The 23734-nt window shown below is 32.5% G+C and overlaps 2 protein-coding genes and 1 long non-coding RNA gene across 5 annotated transcripts; 1 reads left to right on the forward strand and 2 right to left on the reverse strand.

The window, feature by feature from the left end:
* Positions 1 to 2955: 2955 nt before the first annotated feature.
* Positions 2956 to 8294, forward strand: LOC109543641 (myosin-9-like). The gene is made up of 6 exons (XM_019913458.2): positions 2956 to 3225; positions 5889 to 6095; positions 6155 to 6327; positions 6431 to 6594; positions 6961 to 7049; positions 7771 to 8294. Exons 1-6 carry the CDS (start codon positions 3109 to 3111, stop codon positions 8062 to 8064), a joined length of 1044 nt encoding a protein of 347 aa, XP_019769017.2. The 5' UTR covers positions 2956 to 3108; the 3' UTR covers positions 8065 to 8294.
* On the reverse strand, positions 4903 to 5890 carry LOC109543642. The gene is made up of 2 exons (XR_002172510.2): positions 5246 to 5890; positions 4903 to 5142 (listed from the first exon to the last, which is right to left on the reverse strand). It is a non-coding gene; the product is annotated as an uncharacterized LOC109543642 (long non-coding RNA).
* A 220-nt stretch (positions 8295 to 8514) lies between the features above and the next one.
* On the reverse strand, positions 8515 to 23060 carry LOC109543640. 3 transcript variants are annotated; one of them, XM_019913455.2, is made up of 20 exons: positions 22861 to 23060; positions 19657 to 19764; positions 14722 to 15328; positions 14605 to 14655; positions 14408 to 14543; positions 13524 to 13787; positions 13146 to 13462; positions 12640 to 12691; positions 12120 to 12290; positions 11833 to 12061; positions 11682 to 11766; positions 11232 to 11452; positions 10907 to 11103; positions 10600 to 10799; positions 10309 to 10411; positions 10095 to 10254; positions 9779 to 9976; positions 9486 to 9706; positions 9258 to 9374; positions 8515 to 8919 (listed from the first exon to the last, which is right to left on the reverse strand). In XM_019913455.2, exons 2-20 carry the CDS (start codon positions 19757 to 19759, stop codon positions 8671 to 8673), a joined length of 3681 nt encoding a protein of 1226 aa, XP_019769014.2. In that variant the 5' UTR covers positions 19760 to 19764; positions 22861 to 23060; the 3' UTR covers positions 8515 to 8670. The 3 variants fall into 3 exon arrangements, with proteins under 3 accessions (XP_019769014.2, XP_048520611.1, XP_019769016.2); XM_048664654.1 differs by lacking the exon at positions 22861 to 23060 and adding an exon at positions 22429 to 22586; XM_019913457.2 differs by lacking the exon at positions 22861 to 23060 and having other exon boundaries at positions 17346 to 19749.
* Between the last annotated feature and the right edge of the window lie 674 nt (positions 23061 to 23734).

Genomic DNA, 23734 nt, shown 5'->3' on the forward strand with positions numbered 1-23734 from the left:
GATTTATTGTTCGGTTAATACCGACGAAATCATTGCCTTTATTATTGGCGTTCTTTGTGTATCTCTTGGCTTATTTGAAATATTCGGGCTTTGAGATAAAGTTTCTGTTATACTAAAGAATGTTTTTCTTTCTTTCCAGATGGCACAATGCAGCTTTCGGTAAGTTTGACATTATTTTGCCCCTGGTTGCCATGTAGATCCTTTTTAATTTCACATAACTTGTTTTTGATGATATTGTTGCATTTAATATGTATTCGACGAGGAACTACGATGCGGTTTCTTGATTCTGAATTGGGTTTTTTTACTTTTAAATTTTATTTCAGTAAAATGTATTTCAAGTAAGCTATTGTACGTTAACTAATGAGAATTTCTACAGTTGACTGGTTTTATATAAACATTTTCTATCTATTTGACTTTGTTCACTCAATTTTTCAACACTAACTAGTCAGGTTTTCTATAGTAGACTGTTTATATATAAACCTTTAAAATATAAATGTGAAATAAGTGTGTTCTGATGTAAATACATCTTGGATTGTAAAAGTTTGTCTGCTGTAAATTAAACTTCTTGTTGTGTTCAGAGGTACAAATGGCCCAGAATCCAGATCAAAGCGCCAAAGGTACGTGAAACTTTTTCATTGTTTTGTCGTGATCTATTGGATAGTCCTTGAGGCTGCAAGTGACCCTGGCGTACCAATTTTGATTTCGTGCTGCTTTTCCAAATCTCAACACTCTAAACATTGACAACGATTGTTGATTGATTGATTTTGTCAAACGATTGATTCAAATTTTGGCGGCTAGAAACCGCCCGACTGCTCCCGTTTTTTGCCACCTAGCGCTATGCAGGCATGTGATGCACAACAATTATTTTGTAGTAGTAGATGGCAACCAGGGTTGTAGTTTCTATTTTCCAACATTTATGCTGCTCCCATGTGCAGCTTTACGAATTTTATGTGGCGACTTTGGAGTTTATTTTGCGATTTTTGCTAATAATATATTGCGGTTTGTGCGGATTTTATTTAGCGTCTGTTTTTACTAATGTAATGTTTTACAAGGTAAATTTTGAATATATTGCAACTTACTCCGTCATCCGCGATCGACCACAAACGTTTTAAAAATCGCCCAAAAATCCTTCACTTAAATTACTATTTAAAAATGTGAATTCCATAATTTATTCTTACAATAATAGGTAGACTACATACGTGCCATGCAGTTAAAACGTTGTGATTTAAAGCATTATCAAAATCTGACTTATGAGTCTAAACATAAAAATAACCTCGCAGCAGGCGCTGGACCCTACTTAACACATATTAGCTTGTCGAAAATTTCTATTACCGCTTGTTCTTAGAGCCCTTAGAAAAATGAATATCCACGGAAGTACAATAGAGAAAACCATCACCGTTAAATAGCTTAAGGTAACTCTGAATAGAAAAAGTATGTTCAAGAAACATCTCGAACAAAGCACAAATCAGGCGATCAAAGCGTTTTGGGCCTGTAAACACGGTTTTGGTTAAACAAGGGACTAAATCCGACCAAATAAAGACATATACGTACTAGGGCTCGGATTTTTTAAAAATCTGATATTCGAATATTCGTTTAGTGGTTTATTCGAATAGTAAAATTATTCGAATACTCGAATATCTAACGAATATTCGAATATTCGAGTATTTCTATTCGTATTCGTTAGATATTCGAATGTTCGTTTTCCGTTCACCCTTTTCCAAGAAGAAAAATCGTTATCTCATGTCATTTTCTCACAGACGTAATTTTACATTCATTTGCAGGAGAGTAAATATGATTATTTTCATTTGCTTGTAAATATATGGGTATTTGTTTAAATGCTTGTAGAATATAAATAATTTATTTTATAAAAGTATACAAAGTGCATATAAAGATATTTGCACTTTGTGAGTTTGACAATGTTGGAGTATTCGATTATTCGAGTATTCGAGAATTCGAATATTCGGATATTCAAATATTCGGATATTCGAATATTCAAGTATTCGAATATTCGAGTTATGACTACACATAATTATTCGCTTTTCGAATATTCGAATACTCGAATTATTCGAGTTTGATTCCGAGCCCTAATACGTACCATCTTCCAAATCCGTCTGGAATTCATTGAATATACAGGAGTAATGAAGAAGGAGAACATTCGAGGGTACAATTTCTGTCCTGTTATGGCCTCGACTAATCTATCTTCCTTTATTACTTCTGTATATTCAACGAATTCCAGAACGATTGCAGTCTGTCGCTGGATGTTACTTTGACGGCGAGGAAAGGGTTTTAGTCGGTAAACTAATAAGCTAGGCTGGAGTCCTGCACATCGCAACTTGTTCATTTTCTGCTAGGCAGTTTGTTTTTCAATGGTAATATTCCTTTTCAATAATAAAAAAAATACCTTCCAGGATTCTTTCTTTTCTCTTTAAATTCTTTTTATATCAAGTACTTTTTAAATTGGAAAGTTCGGAAAAGACTAACTTGCATTCTCCACAATCAGCCCTACTTAAAGTTATCAAGCAATATTTTTTATCAATATTAACATTATAAGTAAAATCACACTCCAACACTACAGGGTGATTCAAAATTGGCGTCATTCCTCTGGAGGTGTTGTCTGGCGCTGATATAGGAGTACAGAAAAAATAGTAAAATAAATTAATTGTTATTAAAATCTGAGAAATTTGCAAAAAACTATATCAGAAATACGGCAGCAATGTTTTTCAAGGTAATCTGCCTAATTAACATTGCGTATATTAATGTATATTAATCAAATCCGAACAGCTAATGGGTTCACTTGATATTACACAAATTATTATTCAGGATTCAGTTGTGAATTTAATAAGCAACAAGTTAACAATTTAGAAAATACTACAAAAAAATCGCATAACTTTAAACTATTTTAAATCACGTGATTGGTTCGAGGCGTCGCAATCAACGCATGAAGCGCGAGTTACGCACTCGTTTGTGAAGTCGCCTACCGCTCAGATTATTAATGTCATGTCTCAACTTGCAAACGAATAAACATCTGCATAATTTCCCTCCCGAGTTCTATCGAATATAAGTTAAATCTTTTCAAATCACTAGTTTATACTGTTTGTACACTTCATCATGAGTGGATTAGATTCATTAAACGAAAAATCGCTCACAGAGCAGCAGGATAGAACTGAACTGGAAAAATTTGAGACTTCATTTAGAGAACTTCGAACTGAACTTTATATGAAACGGGTAAGTGAACACAAAGAGCACAGTGTATCTTTGGGAACTTTTAACAGTGCATTTTCTGAGTTATATTTTTATATAGCAAATTGGGAATGAATGTAAGGCTTCGCCCCCTTTCATCTTTCTGACGTTTTATAAACGTCATTTCAGATAATATGAAATATTTGCGGAATATGTATGGTCACAATCTTCTTATTTGAATATACAAGGTGTTTCATGAGGAAAGGACACTATTTTAACCACGTATTCTAGGTCCAAAAATAAGCCTAGTTTGCTTTAGAAACGATAATCCAAAAATGCTTTGTTACGGATTTACAGGGTGTTGAAATTTAATTTAAAAATACAAAATGACAAATTTCTTCAAAACGCATCTTAATATTTTAATTAAATTTTCCAGAGTTCAATGGCTAGAAAAGTCGCATGTTTTGCAATAAAATAACTTGTTAATTTTTGCCAGTGGCGTGCGTACAAACTAGGGTTATTTTCGGACCTAGAATACGTGGTTAAAATAATGCCCATTCCTCATGAAACACCTTGTATATATCTGAAAATGAATAAAATATTCAGTCATTATTCTGAATATTCAAGCACGACTTTGAATATTCTGATGACATGATGATGACTGATGATATTGACTAAATTTATTATTTAATATTTACATAATCTAATTTATGGATTGATATACAGGGTGTACCGCATGATCAAAAGGGCACTGAGATATTCTTTGGCTCAAAAAACCATCTGCCCTAAGTTTTATTAATTATTAAGAAAAATCTCTGGCTTCTCTTCTAATAATTAATAAAGTTCTTCGAATTTAAAAAAAAAATAGATATCTGTAGAGTTATACGATTAATTTTAATGAAACTCGCTGTGAAATTGTGTGTCTGTGAACAGGGTGTCTCATAAAAGCCCTACTAACATCAGCGAACGATTTTCAGAGATCGTCGAAGTTTAAAAGCATATTCCTCATAAAAATTGAATATTTGAATAATCTATGGTCTTTAAGGCTAAAGGGGCCTTAAAAACTTTACTATCATATTGATAATACGGCAGGTATAATTTTGGAAGAAAAATTGGCAAATTCTTGGAAGTTTTGTGCAAATCAGTGCGGGCTTATCAGCTTTTATTACAAAATGATGTCCTCAGCATGGCGAAACAACTGCCATAGTAAAGTTCACCAAGTTATTCCTTATTAATACATTAGATAGGAAGTTTTTTTTGTTTAAAAGCATTTCACGACAAACTCTTCGGTTTCCACTTAAATCACAAAGGTGAAAAAATATTTTTGCCTAAAGTATTTCAGTTTTTACTTCAAGATATGTTAAATTTTTCGCACATGTTTTTATGTGACCACATGCTTTCCACATTTGCAAAAATACATAAAAGTGTTTTCCTAATCTCTCACCCAGTCTCACTGTTCTATAAGAGCACCTGTATATAAACATACTTTTACGTATCTTCAAGTTGAAGAAACAAAAGGTTGGGAGTCACGTTCCTGGATAGCAAAAAACGGCTCTAATTATGTTTAATTATAATTTCTATTCTCTCAAAATTGTAAGTTAAGTAAGTAATTGTACTATTAAGCAGCAATTGCAAATTATATATAGTTTCGGTTGTTTCCACTTTCAGTCTCCTATTATTATACCCACTTCAGTCACCACAGGTGAAAATAAAATAACTGTGTGTTCATAAGAAATATATTGCAAATTCTATCGCTCCCAAAGTATACATAATGAAATATGATATTTTGCAAAAAATGTTATTTGCCAGTAGGTAACTATTTTATAGGCTGCTTATTCTATGCACAAGGACATGAATATAATCCTAAATCAAAATTCAAATCACAGTCAGAATTATCGATTCCATTGTAACCAGAGTTTTTACATTGCTGGATACAATCATCAGTAGTACTGCATTGCACAACTAAAAAACATACCCTATCATTATTAAATTGTTTTCTCGGTCGAAAAAGTTACGATTTCTGGTTCAGACAGTTTAAAAGTAAAAAATATACTAGTTTACTCACTCAGTGCATTTATGGTGCTCATGACAAGAGCGAGTATTACTACTAATACCAGTACAGTTGGAAACTTGATCATTTTTTCGCTGAGTTTTAATTTATCGCTCTATAAAATTATATTTAAGAAAATGGAAAGTTCATCCTTATATACTACCTATGTAAAGGCGTGGCGTAAATTCAATATTTACTTTGCTGGTATTTTTATCATTTCTTAAGTGTTTTGATATAGAATTTATTGAAACTTTCATAATATTGATGCAGATATAATATTGCAATATTGTGGGATTTCCATACACTCATTCCTCAAGTGCTTCTATGCAGTTCAAATCCAAACAAAGGTGAAGGAAAGGACGATAAAAATACAATAACAAGTTTTCTTCATTGATTAGTTTGTTTCCTAGTACCTGATGCTAATATTTCGACACAATTCTGAAATCTCAATTTATTTATCTTTTGGTATAATCGCTACATATTTAACGAGCAAAAAACAAGTTTTGCATACAGTCATACAGCGCAATAAAATTTATTAGTGAAGATTCCATATTTAATTTTAAGTCATAGTTATTTTAGTCGAAGTTAGTAAAGTAAAGAAATAAATTTAGAGCATTTTCTGCAAAATTACGTTCAACAAATACCACAAATGTTTTAGAATGAGGTAACTAAATTGAAAACTGAACTAGAGCGAAGCAATCATGAAAATTACGAGCTTAAAACTGCTATTGAAAAGCTCAGAAAGAGTATGGAGGAAAATAAAATAATTACTGAAATGTACAAACAGCGGATTCAAGAATTTGAACCCAAATATTTCGAAAACAAAAATTCTCTTATGAAGCTAGAACTTCAGTATAAAATGGAGGTAACTAGTCAGTATCATATCATTATTATTCAGGATAAATTCTAGACTTAAAAATGTAGGCTTCAAAAAACAATGCGCTTAGAGATGACTGTCAAAAAGCAGTTATGGAAAAAGCTGAGTTAGCTCGAAAAGTTGATGCATTAGAAGAAAAACGCAAACATGACCAATTATACAGCTCCGACATAACTCAATCCATCGGACAACTAAAAAGTGCCATAGGCAATATAAAAGGGTAAATACAATAAAATCCAATATTTTAGAAAACAAAAATTTAATCATATGATAAACCACCCCTAATATTTCTCCGCACCAGTGGTACAACAGAAACTTTTTAGAGACATAAAAAATGTAAAAATCGAGCTGAAAAGTGTAACGACTTTGTCGCAAACAGTGGATTTGGTGCAAGAAAGCGTTCAGAAATGCCAAGAATTAGCCGGTATTATTGTTGAACAGAAGCAACAAAAGGCTGCTTTGGAAGAACAGTACATAAAATATAAAGGTAATATCAGGCGACTGATATATTTCACTTAATTTGAAAAAGTGGCATACAAAGTAGTTTTTGAAAACTGACACATACTTCAAATAAGAACTTAATCATAAAAATTATATAGAACACTGCATGCAGCATATGCAAATCTAAAATATGTATAATCGGCAACTAATAAAAACAGATCAGTGAAAATAATCGCACCGGAAAATGCAAAAAAAATAAATTGATAACCACTTTTAAGTCAATAAAAATCAATGTTAAATACTTTTTCGGAACCTTGCGCCTATCGATCGATATCTCATTTATGTTACATATTTATACATAGTAAATGTACGCCTCTGGCTTGCATTATAAAAAACTTATTATCGTTTTTAGCTAAAGCTGATCAACTTGAATCATTTATTCTTGCTAATAGTCGAATATTTAGTGAAGATAATTTAGAAGCAAGAATTATTCTAACACAGGTGAGTTTAGTAACGGAAATTATTGAAATATGATGCGAATACATTTTAATATGCTTTAAATAGCTTTAAAGGTATTTATGTGGCAAATAAGTACAGTTTGTCGACAATTTATGTGATCGTTTAAATGAAAAATATATACAGGGTGTTCGAATAAAGAATTAGGAATTTCTTATGGGTGATTTCACATGCAAAAATAATGGTAGTCATGTAACCAAAATTGAAAATTTGAATATTTTCTGAGTTACAGCTCATCAAACTTTTTTCATCAGACATTTCATTTTCCGCATAACTTTTTTGACACTCCAAATATTACAAACGGCACCTTTTTAGTCTAGTATTTTCTAGGCTTTAAAATCGCACTTTACCTTTTACGATATTTGGCGTGCCAAAAAAGATATGCGAAAAATTAAATTTAGATTTCCAGTAAAGTGGCATTTTTCATCAGAAAGTTATAGATCCCTTGGCTGAAACTCTGTACACATTTTCAATTTGATCCGCAAAGAAAGGTCCAGAATATGCCAAAAATGAAAAGAAAAAATGAAGTTTGATGAGCTGTAACTCGGAAAATATTCAGATCTCCAATTTTTCTTACATGACTTACTACCATTATTTTAGTAAGTAGAATCATCCTTAAACATTTCGTAACGCATTGTCCTAAAACGCTGTATAATCTCGCATATAGTAAGACGGAACATATTCATTTTGAAAACATAATTTCTAGTATAAAAAAATGAGCAAACACTACAATAAAAAAGTGCAGAGTAAAAACGAGATTTTGACCAACATCAACAATATATTATGTCAAGAGAAGCAAACAAACATTAAACTGGTGGAAGAAACAGAAAAAATGACCAGGCAAATATCCTCATTGCAAAAGCATATTAGTGAACTTCAAGCAAAACTTATCAGTATTTGTGGGAAGAACGAGACCTCATTTCCACCCGAAATACTCGATATCACAGGTATTAAAATCAAAGATGAAAATATTGTAATTGAAATTACAGATAGTCCGTAGTTTTCTGTTCAACTTTTATTATTCCTAAAGAGCTGTTCTTACTACTTTTCTACTTGCGGGTTCTTACGCATTTACATGTTTTTTGGTTTTTAAGAAAATAATGTTTTGTCAGACATATTAATTATAGCTAAATAAAATAATCTAAATGATGTTAACTGATATCAGAAAGAGTGACTTCGTTATTTAATCATATGTTGCAAATAAAAAATTACATTATGTTCAGAATACAATATTCAATTTTTATTTAATTTAAAAACTAATTTATTATAATAATAACAATATTTTTTCAATTTCAAACCGTCAAGAATAAATGTTACATCTATTAAATAACACTGTAAATCATGAATTCCGATTCCTACCGATTAGTAAGTCGAAGGCACACAATGAGGTGCGAGTAAACATATGTAACAAACACATAATTTGTACGCCAGGATCGTATACGCAGTAGAAGACATTTATAGACTTTTAATAATCAAGGTAACAATATAATTGGAGTCTGTAAATTAAATTTTAATAAATTACAATTAAAACACATGCATAAAATTAAGGTAGACATTTACCGTAATTGTCAAGTATTAACTCATACATAAGCGAACAAACTGCTTCTCAAAGGCTTTCAGATAAATTAAATTCCGTAAACGTGTTAGACATTAAATTATTTTTAACAAATGTCATGCTTCGAATTCTAACAAAACCAGCTTGGTGGCCAGTAGCATACATTTTATTATACTGCAAATTTGGATTGAGAGCTACCTTAGTTACAGCCTGCAACGGATAGTCGTGGATATTATACTGGCTCACTTTCACACGCTTGACATCATTAGTATTAGAATTTGGAATTTCGGTTAGTTTACCCTAGAAATAAATTTAAGTTTTTATAAGGATTATTTGCACCAAGTAGGTAGGAGAGAATAGTGCAATATTAATTTGGAATAACAAACTGAAATATCAATTATTTAAACTTTAAACTATGATTTCATTGATTTTTAAATAATTGTAGCTTTTATAAATGTAAGATTAAAATTTAAAAAAAAATCAGTGAAATGTCACTGAAATTAGAAATGATTATTTTTTTCTCATTTTGAAAAGAGCACTAACAGTTTATTTGAATGTGAAACAAGGTAACTAATAGATTGAACAGGTAGAAAACGTATGGAAATTTAAAAAACAATCGCTAAACACCTAAAACTTACCGAATTATAGTCCAGAAATGCAAGACCATAATGAGCCGCAGCTTGACCGTATGTTGCAACATCAGAACTATCACTTGAAGAATTGTCTTTCTTAACTAGTTTAGATGTAGAAAAAAGCTGAAACAAAACTCTGTGGTAACAATTTTAAATGTGCTCTTCATGTTCTTTTTCTATTAATAAATGTATGAGAAAAGTTACTTCACAAGATTTGAGTTTCGTATCACTTACACATTTTACGTAGCATTTTTTAAAATGCTTGCTGTCTATGTTGAAAAAGAGGCGATGAGCAAACAGCCCCATTACATCGCCAGCGTTCCCTCCATGCAAAATTAAATTGAGCCAATCACTGAACGAAACGGACTTGATGCCGGATTGCGAAAACGTATATCTGGTCCAATATTCACCAGACATAATGCCTCTTATAGGTTTAACTAAGGTCTGCGCCAAATCTGGTAGAATTACAACAAAATTAATTTAATTCAATAAAACAATTTAGATTTAATGTACATTATTTGGCTTACATTTATCGTTAAATGTGGATTCGTCTTCAGCAATTAAACAAGCTGGCCACTGCGTAAGCCACTGTCCATCAGCGATTCCAAACTTACGGCTACATGATACTTTGGTATTATTAGATAAATCCCAATATATGCAAACTTTGTCTAAGCTTGTTGAAAAGCAGAAACGATTTCCATTATCGTAATGAGACAAAGTCAGCCCTGAAAGACACACGATAAAATTTCAATATATTTAGGCTCAAGAACCAGATTATTACAAAAATTCGTAAATAATATATCAGCGAATTTTGTCACATTAGTTGAGTCACCCATTATTTACCTATTATGCATGAGACGTGTCCATGGAACGTTTGAGAAGATAAAATTACGGTAACATCATCCTGATCTTGTCTACGCAGTAAGGATGAGGTTGAATTCAAATCATATAGAGCGATCATACCGTTTGAATATCCTACCGCAATATATCTATGTCCATTGGCCTAAAAAGGTATAATTTTATTATCTAGTTCTACTCCGTCTATCTTAAGAGTTACCTTTGTCCATGATATTTTGGTCGCATAGTAGGGAAGTCCGTTTGGTGCTTTTTCATCTTCAAGTTGCAGTTTTGCCACAGGTTTTTGTGAATAGACTAAACCTCTACAATAAATACACACTGTTTTCATTTAGGTGTTTTTTAGAAGAAAATTAGAACGTGGATAATGATTTTTTAATGATTTTAAATACAATTAATTCAATAATAAATACATATTGAACAGTAACAGGTTGTGGAGTTTTAACTGTTTTCGTCTTTTGCAAAATTTTAAAAATTATAAAATTATTCTTACCGGTCGCTCTCGTTCTTTAAATCATCTACACAATAAATATCTACAAAGTAATCTGCTGTTGCTACAGCTAACAAGCCCAATCTTCTACCAGTACTTCCTTCTGAAGTATCCAAACATCCTGATGGGCACCACTCCATGTGCCAAATTGGACCCGCATTTACGGCCAAGCCAAATAAAAAGGTAGAAGCAATTTTAGATTTCTAAAAAGTGTCAAGATTCAATTTAAAACTAACTACTAGTTTGAGGCAAACTAGTTTGAGGTTCCTTGGAAGCTAATGGAAAAATTGAATGGTTGTCATTACCTTACCTCATTGAAGTCCAAATTTTCGATTTTCCAAAACTGGATAATGTGTGGTTCATTATAGATACGATCTACAGAATAATCTGCATTTCCATCATTAAAGACTGAAACTGCTAAAATTTGATCATGACTTTCTTCATTGAATGGTGTTGGCAACCAAGCCAGGTTTGAAACGGGACCACCACAGTATAAAGTAGCTTCACCTAATGAAAAGCTTCCATTTAAAACCCAAATTTGAAAATGTGAACAATTATTTCATCTTGAATCGTTAACTAACCCGCATTAGGCTGTTAACGGGACTGAAAATGGGAAGATGTATGGAAATACTCACCATCATAAAAGTTGCGATGTTCGAACAGGCCCAATTTTGTAAATGAAGCATCAGCTTTAATATTAGTACTCTCAGCCGCTTTAAGCGTTTTCACGGTAATATCACAGGATTCATGAATTCTTGGCAAATACTTAATTAAAATATCACAGTCCAATACTTGCCACGATTCACGGTTTCGAAAGCAGTCGAATAAAGACGAGTTGGTATAGTATTTTTTACAGCTAAAATAAAATATAAAAAGTACAGAATAAAGACAATATTTCAACTACGAGTTTGCACAAGTTTGAATCCTGGTTATATCATTTTGAAATGTTTAACTAAGCTGCCACTGAACTTTATATTATTTGAAATAAATTCATTGAACGTGGCTTGAAATTGTATTTTGCAGTTCGTGTGCTGTAACGGATTTTGGAAAAAAAATCGCTTTTAAAGTTGAAACTTGCTACTTACAAACTCAGCATCCAGGGGTATGCCTGTGCATATACTAACAGCTTGCGATCTTCTCTAATAGGATGCATCAAGAACATTGGTTTGACTGCAGATATAAAAATTAAAATATAGCTTCGAATAATACATGTTTATTTATAATAAACTATAATACCTTTGGAATTTGTCCCTTGCGTTAAAGCACCTTTAGCCTTACGGTTAAGCTTCTTTTTCTGAACATCGATTTCCTCCATGAGTTCATCGGCTTCAGAACCGGATTCTTCTAGGCGTTCTCCAAACTCAGCATCCTTAACATCAGCACTTCGATTATGCACCATTTTCAGGTGATCTTTTACCGACGTTTCGTCTTCAGCCCAAAACAAGCACAGCTTACAGACAATGTACTAAGAAAACGTACCAAATAAATGATCTCGGTGTGCGATTAATTAATACCTATATTACCTGTTCGGGTTTTTTAGAGCAATTGTTCAAGTGATCTCCCATAGTGTTAACTGAATCAGTTTTAAATGAACAGTCGTTAAAGATGCAATCCAATTCGGGAGATGCTGCCGCAATTTTCTTGAGCTTGCTGATAACGAACTGATCTTGAAAATCACACTCACTAACGTAGTACTGAAAGTGGAAACGGAATTTTGTTTAACAGTTTTAATTAATGATGAAAGAAAGTTTTTTTCGCGTTTATATACAATGAATTTAAAGCAAAAATACTTGCAAAATTAATATACCAGCAAACATTGGAGCTAAAGCAACTTAAATTACATTTTTATAAAATATATTTAACACTTTTTATCACAACACTTATAATCTACAACGAATAAGTTGGACTCAACGACAATCGATTCAAAATAGTTTAGTTGAACTTTTTTCTTTTTCCAAACCATGTTAAAATCAGAAATACTTTTGTGCTGTAAACTTAAAAATAAATATAATTTTCGCAAAATTATTAAAAAGATAAATTTACCTTTGAGCTGATGATGGACTCACCCTTGATTGACCGAATATAACGAGCAGCGCTGGAATAGAAAATTAAATGAATCAATTAAGAAATTACTGTAATCGCTTTATAGGTGCTTCAAAGAAATAGAAATAAACATCACTTGTCTTTTTCCTTCCCTCAACAACTTTAAAAAGCTATGTATTTACAAATGAACAGGTATACAAATCGCGAAATTTACATGATTATATCAAAAATAAAACATTAGTTTCGCGTTTTCATTTCGCATTACCTCAAACGAACATTGTAAAACAAAACGTAATTTGTTTAACATTACATGTTCTGTACATTAATTATCAACAAATTGGCTATTTTGCATTAAAAAAATAAATAAATACATTTCACACTGATTCATGTATTTATACCATTATATGTCTTTTATTATTAATATGTATGATGTTATTTATATGTATAAAAACTGGAGAGAGCTTAATTTGATTCCTCATAGTTAGGCATGTAAAAAAACAACTTACTCTGTAGCAGCCCGTCTCTTGTTGGTAGGCGTTTCAACTTTGAAATAGTCGGATTTTTGTGGTTCTTCGCGTGTAGTCTCATTAGTATGAGTCTTCATATGCCAACTAAGACTAACGGGCATCATTTTCTTTCCGCACAGCTTGCATTCCGCTTTAATGCTCTCTGCTTCTAAACCATTTAATTGGCAAATGCTTTTATGCGACAGATACCCCAATACAGATTTCTTTTGTTGTTTGCATGTTTCGCAATGTAATGGTTTCTTCAATTTGCATAATTGCCCTAGGATTCGCGTCACTAAATTCTGATCTTGAAGATTCTGCAATGCCGTATACAAATTTAAAAATAGTGCTCTAGATATTCACAACGTATCTTTTTACCAAAGGTGTTTCACCTTCTCTCCAAGTCAGATTATTGTGCTCCTTGTACTTGTGCTTTGACCAATCATCTTTCGGCATTTCAACTTTGCATACTGCGCATATAACCAGACCAGTTTCACTTACGATTCCGTGACATTTCTCTAAGTGGGTCATAAATGCCTTAACTCCGCCGGGTTGAGATCCACATTTGTTGCATTTTAAATATCCTTGTTCTTTACGAAGTTGAGTAAGAACCTTCTGGATCACTTGAGTATTTAAAATATCCTAAAATAGAGTAATTGCTGCTTAACTAAATTTTGAATAAATTATATATGAACCACGCATAAGTTGGTTTAGAGAGCACAGCAAAAGTTAACTGGAATCAAAGTTAATATTACTGGTATTCAGGGTGTTTCAACCAATGAACAACTTTCATAATGTGTTGAACTTCAAAATTGGTTTGCACACTCACAGTCGTTTAAAAACAAGCTTTTAAAACATACCAATTTTTTATATGTATACAATATAAAAAGTTACGTAATAACAGTATAAAAATAAAGAAATTTGCAAAAGACTTTTTACAAGCAAGGATCTCTTAAAGCGTTTAATTTAATTGTGATTTGCACCGGGGGCGACTGATTCATAAGCACTGCAGAGATCCAATAAAAAATTATAATTTAATTAAAGTATTTTATATTGAAAAAAACATTTTCGTATTCCTACAAAGAAAATATATTATTCAAAGGAAAAGACAGACCAGATATTATTATATAAAAATATAGTGAAGATAGAGAAAAAAGTTAAATATGTAAATTAATTAGACGTTTATTAAAAACAAAAAAGGAATTTGCGAATGTAGTAAGAAAAATTTGCTTTTTATTTGATATATGTATTTCTAAACGTACCATTGGTGTTTCTCCTTGTCTCCACGTTAAGTTGTAGTGTACTTTTCTCTTGTGCTTCAGCCAATTTGTATTAACAATTGTTTCATTACAAACCATGCAAATAGACTCTCCATTTTCATCGAGTAATGAATCATTACTAAAAAATAATAATTATATATATGTTATACACAACATTTAAATACCGTATTTACACTTACTTAATTTTCGGCCTGCCTATCTTCCCTTCAATTACGACCTGCGAGCTACCGCTGCAATTTTTTTTTTATAAGATTATAATACATTTGTTGTCCAATTGAAGAAATAAATTAACTTACCTTGAATCTGCTTGAGTCGAGCCCGCTAATGTTTGAAATATGTGGTTTATGGCAAGAGCTGTATATCCTGATCCAGCACGTTTTTTCTTTGGTACCTCTTTTCCTATACCATTGCTCTGATCTACAGTGTGATTTTTATCTCCTTCTTCGCTTTGATTTTCCTTAGCGGTTTTTGTTAAACTTTGTTTATTTTCATCTTCAACAGCTCCGTCGTTAGATACATTGTCTTCCATTTTTAATTTCTTACATTTAGATTTTTTCTCCAGCATATCATCATCATCATCAGAGTCGCTGAAAATGAATTTTGATGTGTTTTTCGTTGATCGCCGCTTCCTTTGGTTAACTGATGCTGGCTGCGATTCCGACGACATGGACATAGAGGAGTCAACTGTATTGTTTTTAATTTTTGGAGGTCTGCCTCGTTTTCTCTTTGGGCCATTACTATTAACACATGCTTGAGCATCGGACCCCTTAGAATTTTCAGCTGATTTATTTTTTGGTGAGCCATTGCCAATGGACGAATTGTTAGTATTGTTTTTATTTACAGTTTCCGGTTTAAGTTGCTCACTCTTTAAATATACCGCATTGTCTGTAGATTCGTTCATTGCTAGAAGTTAATAAAATAATAAATTACTGAATTAAGTAAGTGAAATAAGTAAGTGTTTATATGAAAATCACCTATTAAGTTTTTATACAAATAAAATGTGAAAACTGCATTAAAAATTTAATGGTGTGAACTGAATGGCAAAATGCCAATCTTCAACTAAACACTGGACACTATTAACACTTGCTTGCTACACATATTTAAAGTGTGAACTTCCCGTACCAATAGCACATTAGGCTATGTAGCATGAACAATAATTGAAAATATGAAGAAAACTTATGGAGACTACAAACTATGTACGCTTCAAGTCACAGTATGTAAGAATAAATAAGTGAAGTTCCAGGAAAGAAAATACTATAAAGCCAAAAAGTAACTAAACACAAGTCTATTTAGTCTTCAGTACTACTGCTTTAGTCTACCAATATTAAAATATTGTTATAATTTTAATATTTTAATTGCTCAGTTACAAAATGTGAAAAAATGGAAATTCTTTACAATATGCTTAGTAATTGTGATTTTTGTTACGTGCACTGTGTATTTAAAATTGGTTTTTCATATTCTAGAATCTGTCAACCTGAGCAAAGAATATCTTTAAAACAAATTTGTCTCAAAAGGTACAGAAAATCAGAATTCATTTTGCAAAAATTATGATAATTGTTTCCGTTTATTTATTTAATAAAGATTTGAATTTAATATTTGCTGCACTGCATATGCGTTTGTGATTCAAATATGGCCTTGTTTCGGATTATAAAACTTATTGCTAATAATGTCCTATTCCCCAGGGTAATTGTTAAACTAACTGCGTTTAAAATAATACTCCACCACTGAATAACACTAACAAATTTATTAATCGGTATTTATACATTGTACAATTCAATTAACACGTAAAGCTCTTATACTTTGCGCATGCATGAAAGTTAATAACAGTGCTGGAATTTAGAGGCCTGCAACAATATTCAACAAAGAAGACTAGACTAACTTTTTTTAAGAAAAAAAATGTTGGCTCCCTGCTATTGATGGTCAAAGTTCTCCAACAAAAATTGTGTTTTTTGAAATAATCGTCGGAATGATATGGTGGATTTTAATAAAACTCGCTCTGAATATGTCTTATGCAAGACTCATATTGTGATTTTATGGTTTGCGAATTTTTGAGTGTCTCAGTACAAAACCTACCAGATTTTTTTATTTGTGAGCTGGAACCAACTGGTTTTTTTTTAGTTGATGTACTCACAATCACTTTTGTCACAATAACTTTTTGACCTTTTCGTGCTTTTTGTAAAATTTTGTACCATTCATAGTTGTTGCGCAAAAAAATATTTGTTTTCTTAACAATTAAAAAGTTTTCTACATGAATAAATTTTCTGCATTAACAAATTCATCAGGGACGCAGACTACTTGTCCTAAACGGGTGAACTCGATTGTTTCATCAAAATATGAGTTATATATAAGGATAAGTTCAAAGCAGTTTCATTAAAATCCCTCGTGTCATTCTGTCGATATTTAAAAAAAAATGTTTTTTTTTAAACCAGACATTTTTTCTCAATAAAAGGTAGGTCAGATCGTCTTCTTTTGAGCCAAAGAATGTAGCAGTACCCTTTTGATTAGGTGATTAGGGGTCACCCTGTATACAATATGGACATATAAATAAATTACATTCTCACTTAATCACTGGAAAGTAAAACATCATTATATCGTAGGCTTAAAGCTAAAACTGACACCAAAATCTAAAATATCAATTTTTGGTAAATGCACTTTTAAACCGAGCCAAAAATTATATCAGAATCCTTTTGGAAACGTGGTCATATTTTAGTGCACCTGTTTGTGTGGCCTTGAGGGACTTTGTCGGTTTTTGACACATAGATATAATAAATAGATAAATAAAGACAAATATATATTTTTTTTAATTACTTGGTCAACAAACACAAATACGGCAATTTTGGACTTGATCATTTTTAGCTTTAAACCCACGATATAATAAAATACTAAATATATCTAAATCGCACATAGCACGGTTCATTACCTCACCAATTTCCAGCATGTCTACTATCAAATTAAACTTAGATTCGGCTCTTTTAATATAACACTATTGTATTCCTATTGGAAATAAAGTAATTTACAGCCAACACACTAATTTAAAGCATCTATAGTTACAGAATAATTTAAAATCAATTAACCGAAAATTATTTATTATTACATTATCAATTTCTTCAAGTACGGTGAATAGGTGATATTTATATTGCATAACAAATACAAGTACGTTTACAAATTTTGGATATATGAATCATCAATAGGTAGCAATGGACGTATCGGAACTAGCCGGCAGTGATCTGAATCTTTCAAAAGAACCCACAGATCTGAATCTTTTAAATTTAATATATTCACGAATTTCACTTGACAGATCTTTTGTATCTGACATAAAACACAGCTTGTTAATGTGTATTAAATTATTAAAAACCTGAATATAAAATATATAAAATTATTCAGCAGTCACGCAGTCGTTTAAGTTCGGTTTATTTAAAATAAATATATATAATAATCGGTCCAGTCTAACTTTACACCAGCGATAGTCTAATGGGAGAAAAAAAAGAGATACAGCCGATGCCGATACCCATAACGGGATATACTTTTAGCGATAAAAAAACGAACGTAGTAAAATAAATGTCGGTAAATTAGTCAATTTTATTTTAAGAATTCAAAGAACATCCAGAGCTTCTACGGATTAATACACTTCTAAAGATCAAAAACTAGCGCAAAGTATTCCCGTTTTATTGTACTAATCTGAGTCACGTAAATTTTCTCACAGAAAAGATATCAGTTTAAACACTAAAGAATGAGATTCTGTTATAAAAATATCATAATTTTTTGTCTGAATAAGTAAGTTAATTGATGCTTTCCAGCTTCTAACTGGTTTTTCCAGTCCGACTCTACGCTTATTGTTACTAATAACTCCTGCTTCACTGAGGACATTTCCTTACAGCAATTTAAGATTCTTTTCAAACAAGTTTCTTCCAAAAAACTCTTGCCGCTATTGTTCTATTCCATCTTGACTACTTCCGTCGCCTTTCTGGAACAGTCCGCGAATTCAGCCGCTTGATCATCGAGGCGATTTGAATCCTCTGGACCTACTTCATTGGGATTTTCAGCAATTGATGATGAAACCACCGATTCAATTGTCCTGGCGTAACTAAGTAATCGTTCTGCTAAATGAGGATCTTTATCAAGATGTTTTGATTTTACACTCAAGCCTTGCATCTTGGCTTTAGAACAAATAAACTCTGTTTTCTCTGAAGGATTTCTCTTTGAATCAAGTCTTGGTCGCTTTGCGGGATGGTTCGACTCTTCCAGGTTCTCCAGAGCTTTTTTTTGAGCAAGTTCTTTTTGAGCTCGTAGTCGTGCCCGATGGCCTGGTATAGGCGATTCTGGTAATAATGATTTCGTTTTCGATAGATCTAGATCAATAGTTGTAGGTTTAGATGTCATTTTATAGTCAATGGCACTACAATTGATACTGCTGTAATCATTCACTGCTAATGAAATATTTGTGTAATTTCTAGCCATCTTAGGCCGAGTTTTTCTAGGGACTTGTTTATTATTACTTCCTAAGTGTGCGTCTAGTTTACTAAGCGTTGCAATGTTTTCGGAATGATTTAGATCACAGAAATCATGATCACATTCCTCTTCGTGTACCGGTACCGGTGCGTGGAAGATGCTGGATTTAATATCGATATTCCGTTTTTTAAATGGGTATAATGGATCGCCGGTCTCCAGGATGTTACGCATATTACGTTTAACGTCTTCACCTTTTGGACGTTTTGGAATTAAATCCTCTGCCACTTGTATTACGACTGAATGTTGAACCGATGGGTTATTCGAAGCTGCTTCGAAAATGTTCCGAGTGTTTTTTTGAGTATCGGACGGCTCTATTTCGACTTCGTTTACTTCAATCCTAAATCCGCCAACGTCCATTGTCATGTGAAATATAGTCTCAGACTTTTCTCGGTCCAAATTACTGATTTCTGAAGCGTCAAGTGAGTGGTTATCCAGAGGAACGGATTTAGTCTCAGATGCATTAACAGGATCCCTCTTCATTTGGAATGGTTTACAATTTTTCCTTGAAATATTTCCTTTCCCGGTGATCCCTAGATCTTCAGCCTTTACATCACATGCCAGCTGTTGCGTTTTTTTTGTCTCAACTAAACTACCAAATTCATTACTAGAAATGTCCATTGAAGTCACGGCTGAAGGAATGAGACATGCTGGCTCGGTGAGGCCTCTAGCGCTGATTATCGAGGTCTGAACTGCTTGCTTTATATCATTCATTGGTTGCTTACCAGATTTGCAATGGAGTGCTGCAGCAGTAGTTGAAGGACAGAGTTCGTCAACCTGAGTAGCTGAATCTGGTACTACTCGTGCCATATCTTGAGAATCAGTCATTTTAACTGAAAAAAATCAGATAGATATCAAAATCATTAAAATACTTCTAGATTGGTTTGCAAGCAACGAAAAAATATTTGAATGGTTTTAAAAACTGCCACACCCTATACTGTTACAAAAGAAATGTTCGAGATGTTGAAATATTCGTAAACTGAATCCTAGTAGCTTTATTCGCGGTAACGATTCAGAACTGGTTCGGAACTGATAGCATGCGCGTAGCGGCATTGGGTGATCGCGGTAAAAAAATTGCTAGTTTTGAACCGAAGTTCTATGTTCGAGGTACAGTAAGAACTGGTTCAGAACCCGTTCGTTAACGGTTCTAGCAATTCTAGGATTAAAGAAAGGACCCAGGTGGTTCTCACAAGCGCAGAACAATCAAACCATAGAGTTCGCATCGGCATCATTATTTTTTTATTTGTTAAGAGAGACTGGACTGTTTTGTACGCGGGCTACTTTTAGTCGGCTGGTGGTACAATGGGTGCACCAACATTGCATTCCTTTTCCTAAATCAAAGTTTAATCCTTAAAAACCTAATCCTAGTTTTTCGATCTTCTCACAAATTTCACCCGCGTCCGGACAAAGTTGAAACGACGTCGTCTTTTAAAAAAACGAAAATATTTTTTTTTCTATTTTCAACTATCGCTCCATTGGTTAGCGGTTAGCTTAAGGTCAAGCATTGAAAGTGATTTACTTCGATCGATTGATTTTCACGATTTCATAAGTGACTTGATAAGTGACCAAAAAAAAATCAAAAAAAAAAAATGTTTTATTGTATAATTATTTGTAAATCACTATTAAGTTCAAGAATTATTAAGTTTTTTTATGTTTATATCGCATTTAATTAACTAATTTTGATCAGAACGCCAATGTAAAAATAAACTTGGAATTGCCTACATATGTTAGCAATTTTTCACCTCAATTAATTAAATGCGATAAAAAACCTCAATAATTTTTTTATTCAAAATAATCAAAAACTGCCACAAACCATTATCATAAAAAACACAGCAATTCCGTCTTTCCACTTTCACTCCATTGTATTTCAGTTTAGGGAAAGTACTATTAGGCACAAAGTAACTAAAATCCTGTTGGTACTACTGAAAGGTTCTAAAAGCGTTCTAGGAACGAAGGAATCAAGGATCGGTTCTGAACAGATCCTGAACCGAGCCTGAGCCCTAATTTGATATGTTATCGGTTCTAAACCGATCCTAAATCGCTACCGCGAATAAAGCTAATAAATGAAGTCGAAATATAACTGTCCGATACTACAAAAACAGTTAAAACATTAACCCAACGGTTCAGCGTTTTGTCATAATAGAAGCAGCAAGGATTTAATTCCAAAACGTTCAAAATACGAAGAAGTTAAACATAATATGTGTAAAATACGGGAGACTTGCGATCCATTCTACCAATAAAAAAAAACGAAATTTCGATATTAAATCAAGTATCTTCCAAATATCGGTACTCGACGGTGTCGTCGATTTTATCCTTGAAAAAACCAACCAAATTACGAAGTAGCAATCAAAGAATTTAATTGCCTGCAACCAATTATTGACAGATTTAGAAACTAATCGTCCTAAAATGACTGGAAATAACACAAATATCTGAGAAGCAGCAACTGACTTAAAGCACCTTAAATAACAGTTCCATTGACAGTAAAATGACAAGAATGACATCTAAATCTACAACTCTTGATCGCGATTTATGGAATACGAAACCCTTATAACCAGAATCGCCCATTCCAGGATACCGAGCACGACTTCGAGCTAAAAAAAAGCTTTCGCGAACAGGGAAGTTGAACCATCCTCCAAAGCGACCAAGACTTGATTCAAAGAGAAATGTTTCAACGAAAACAGAATTTATTCGTTATACGGCCAAGATGCAGCGCTTGAGTGTACAACAACAAATTTTCAGAATGACTCTCATTTAGCAGAACTATTACGTAGTTACAACAGAACAATTGAATCGGTGGTTTCATCCTCAAATGCGAAAAACGGGAACTTAGTACGCGATCCAAATGAAGCTGGTCGAAACGATCCTGCGACTGATGCAGGATTGAATGGAAAAGTGTGAGCTATGACGGCGTTATCTTATGGAAAAGTAGTAAATTTCAATGAGTGAAAAGAGATCGAAAGCCGCACTTCCGCAAAAAACACGACCAACAAAAGTTGTCGGTACAGGAATTTCTTGTAAGATGATCGGGTGATGTGATGGGTATGTGAGTAGCTGATCACCTAGACAATTACCATTCTTTTTATTCTGGTAGAATGTACACTGAAAGATTTCCTAACAGAAGTCAGCCCAATAAATCAGTCTTTTAAAAGACATATTTAGTTAGCTCAAATTACGCTTATTTCAAATGGGAGTGTTGCATATGGAAAACCTTTGAGAAGAAATTATGTTGCCAGACTATAAAATTAAGACTTATGGCCAAAAACACACAAATAAGGCGACAACAAATTGCTAGAATAAACGACAATCCAAACAACTGACATTGATACAAAATACAGCTTAATCGAGAACTTTCTCATAACGATTTTGAAAAAGGCGTTGAGTATTTTGTGTGTGAGTTTTAGAAAAAAATTACGGCACCGAAAATGTTTGAAACGAGAACGGGCTTTTCGTTGTAACACAAGCAAGCACAGTGTGACAGTATAAAAAGCTTTACCCACCGATTTTTCGTATTGTGTCGGCCCCAATTTAGAGTCATCTAAAATCAGTAACGATGGTTAGCGCATTTGAACGGAGAGCTCTTTCCATCAGCTTCTAAAGTTATTAGAAGACATTCCGTTAGACATTAGAGCACCTATGCGGTTTCAAATAGATAAAGTGCCGGCACATTTTTCGAAATTTTAATAATTACTTATTTTTAATAGTGCTGAATTTGAACAATTGACTGTCAAAACTGACCTCAACAATCAGCCCCAGATAATTCATACAAAATCTTCTACCCCATTCAAATATCTAAAGCTAATCAATTTCCACTAACTCAAACACATGTAAAAAAGTGGAGGTTCCAGGCTTTGAACATAAGACCTAAGAGTGCAGGATCCAAACCATAGTCTCTACACTAACAGTTGAAAACTCACGAATCTAATACATACCTAATTCAGTTAGAAACTGCTTAAACACTTTCACATTAAAATACCAACTTTTTCCAGATGGTATGCGCCGAATTTACAAACAAATTACCGGAATTAATCAGATTTGATATTCCTTTACAGTCTACTCTATATAGAGGCTCACTATTCCTTGCAATCATATGAGTGCACGCTGACATTTTTAAAGCCATGTTACATATAATGTTGCCAACACAACGATATTTACCATGGTTTATTCGATGTTGCCAATTCATTCCACTCGTTTCAACTACGGCTGGTCTACAGCGACCAATAAACCGATTATATATTATATGTAATTTTTATATTTAATATATATTAATCTTTTATTACTGATTGATAAAGAGTGCATTAATTACACAACAAAGAATGAATTCTTTATCAAAAGTTTTTTAATGCTTGATTTTTTACTTTTCTAAAATTTATTTTTAGAAATGGATTACTTTTTGATAAATAATTCGTTGTTTACAGTGACATAAGAGCACTTTTTATTGATCCGGAATATGAAATGTAAAGAAATTATGTACAAAAATTGTTGGCGCAGATAGCTAAAAAAAAAACGATTTTATCTTATTGACATATTTTAATCAATTGAATTGAAGCTTTTAACTGTGACTATCTAATCGTTGTCTAGTTATATTTGTTTATTGTAAAAGTATAAAATTATATATTATATTTTCAGGGACGGTTATTACTTTAAGCCTAGTCTAATAGTTAGAAAATTGCTAATATGTATTTCAAAATATTCCTTAAAATATAAAATTCTGTTTTCATAAAATATTTAATTTAATTCTTTAGGAAACCCTCCAAACTTTACACAAAAATAAAACTTCAAAAAATGAAACCAAATCTTTTTAAT

This window comes from Dendroctonus ponderosae, unplaced genomic scaffold (genome assembly GCF_020466585.1).
Source record: "Dendroctonus ponderosae isolate FM_Combo_2020 unplaced genomic scaffold, Dpon_F_20191213v2 Dpon_F_20191213_3, whole genome shotgun sequence".
Taxonomy (NCBI): Eukaryota; Metazoa; Arthropoda; class Insecta; order Coleoptera; family Curculionidae; genus Dendroctonus; species Dendroctonus ponderosae.

What these genes read in the sequence shown, in the direction of transcription:
- LOC109543640 (XM_019913455.2), bottom strand. Translation starts at nt 19,759, where the DNA reads ATGACTGATTCTCAAGATATGGCACGAGTAGTACCAGATTCAGCTACT. An exon ending in GACAAGGAGAAACACCAATG is followed by an intron (nt 13,788 to 14,407) that starts GTACGTTTAGAA and finishes ACTCTATTTTAG; the next exon opens with GATATTTTAAATACTCAAGT. An exon ending in ATCCACATTTAACGATAAAT is followed by an intron (nt 9,707 to 9,778) that starts GTAAGCCAAATA and finishes TAATTCTACCAG; the next exon opens with ATTTGGCGCAGACCTTAGTT.
- LOC109543641 (XM_019913458.2), top strand. Translation starts at nt 3,109, where the DNA reads ATGAGTGGATTAGATTCATTAAACGAAAAATCGCTCACAGAGCAGCAG. An exon ending in GCCATAGGCAATATAAAAGG is followed by an intron (nt 6,328 to 6,430) that starts GTAAATACAATA and finishes GAAACTTTTTAG; the next exon opens with AGACATAAAAAATGTAAAAA. An exon ending in CAAGAATTATTCTAACACAG is followed by an intron (nt 7,050 to 7,770) that starts GTGAGTTTAGTA and finishes CATAATTTCTAG; the next exon opens with TATAAAAAAATGAGCAAACA.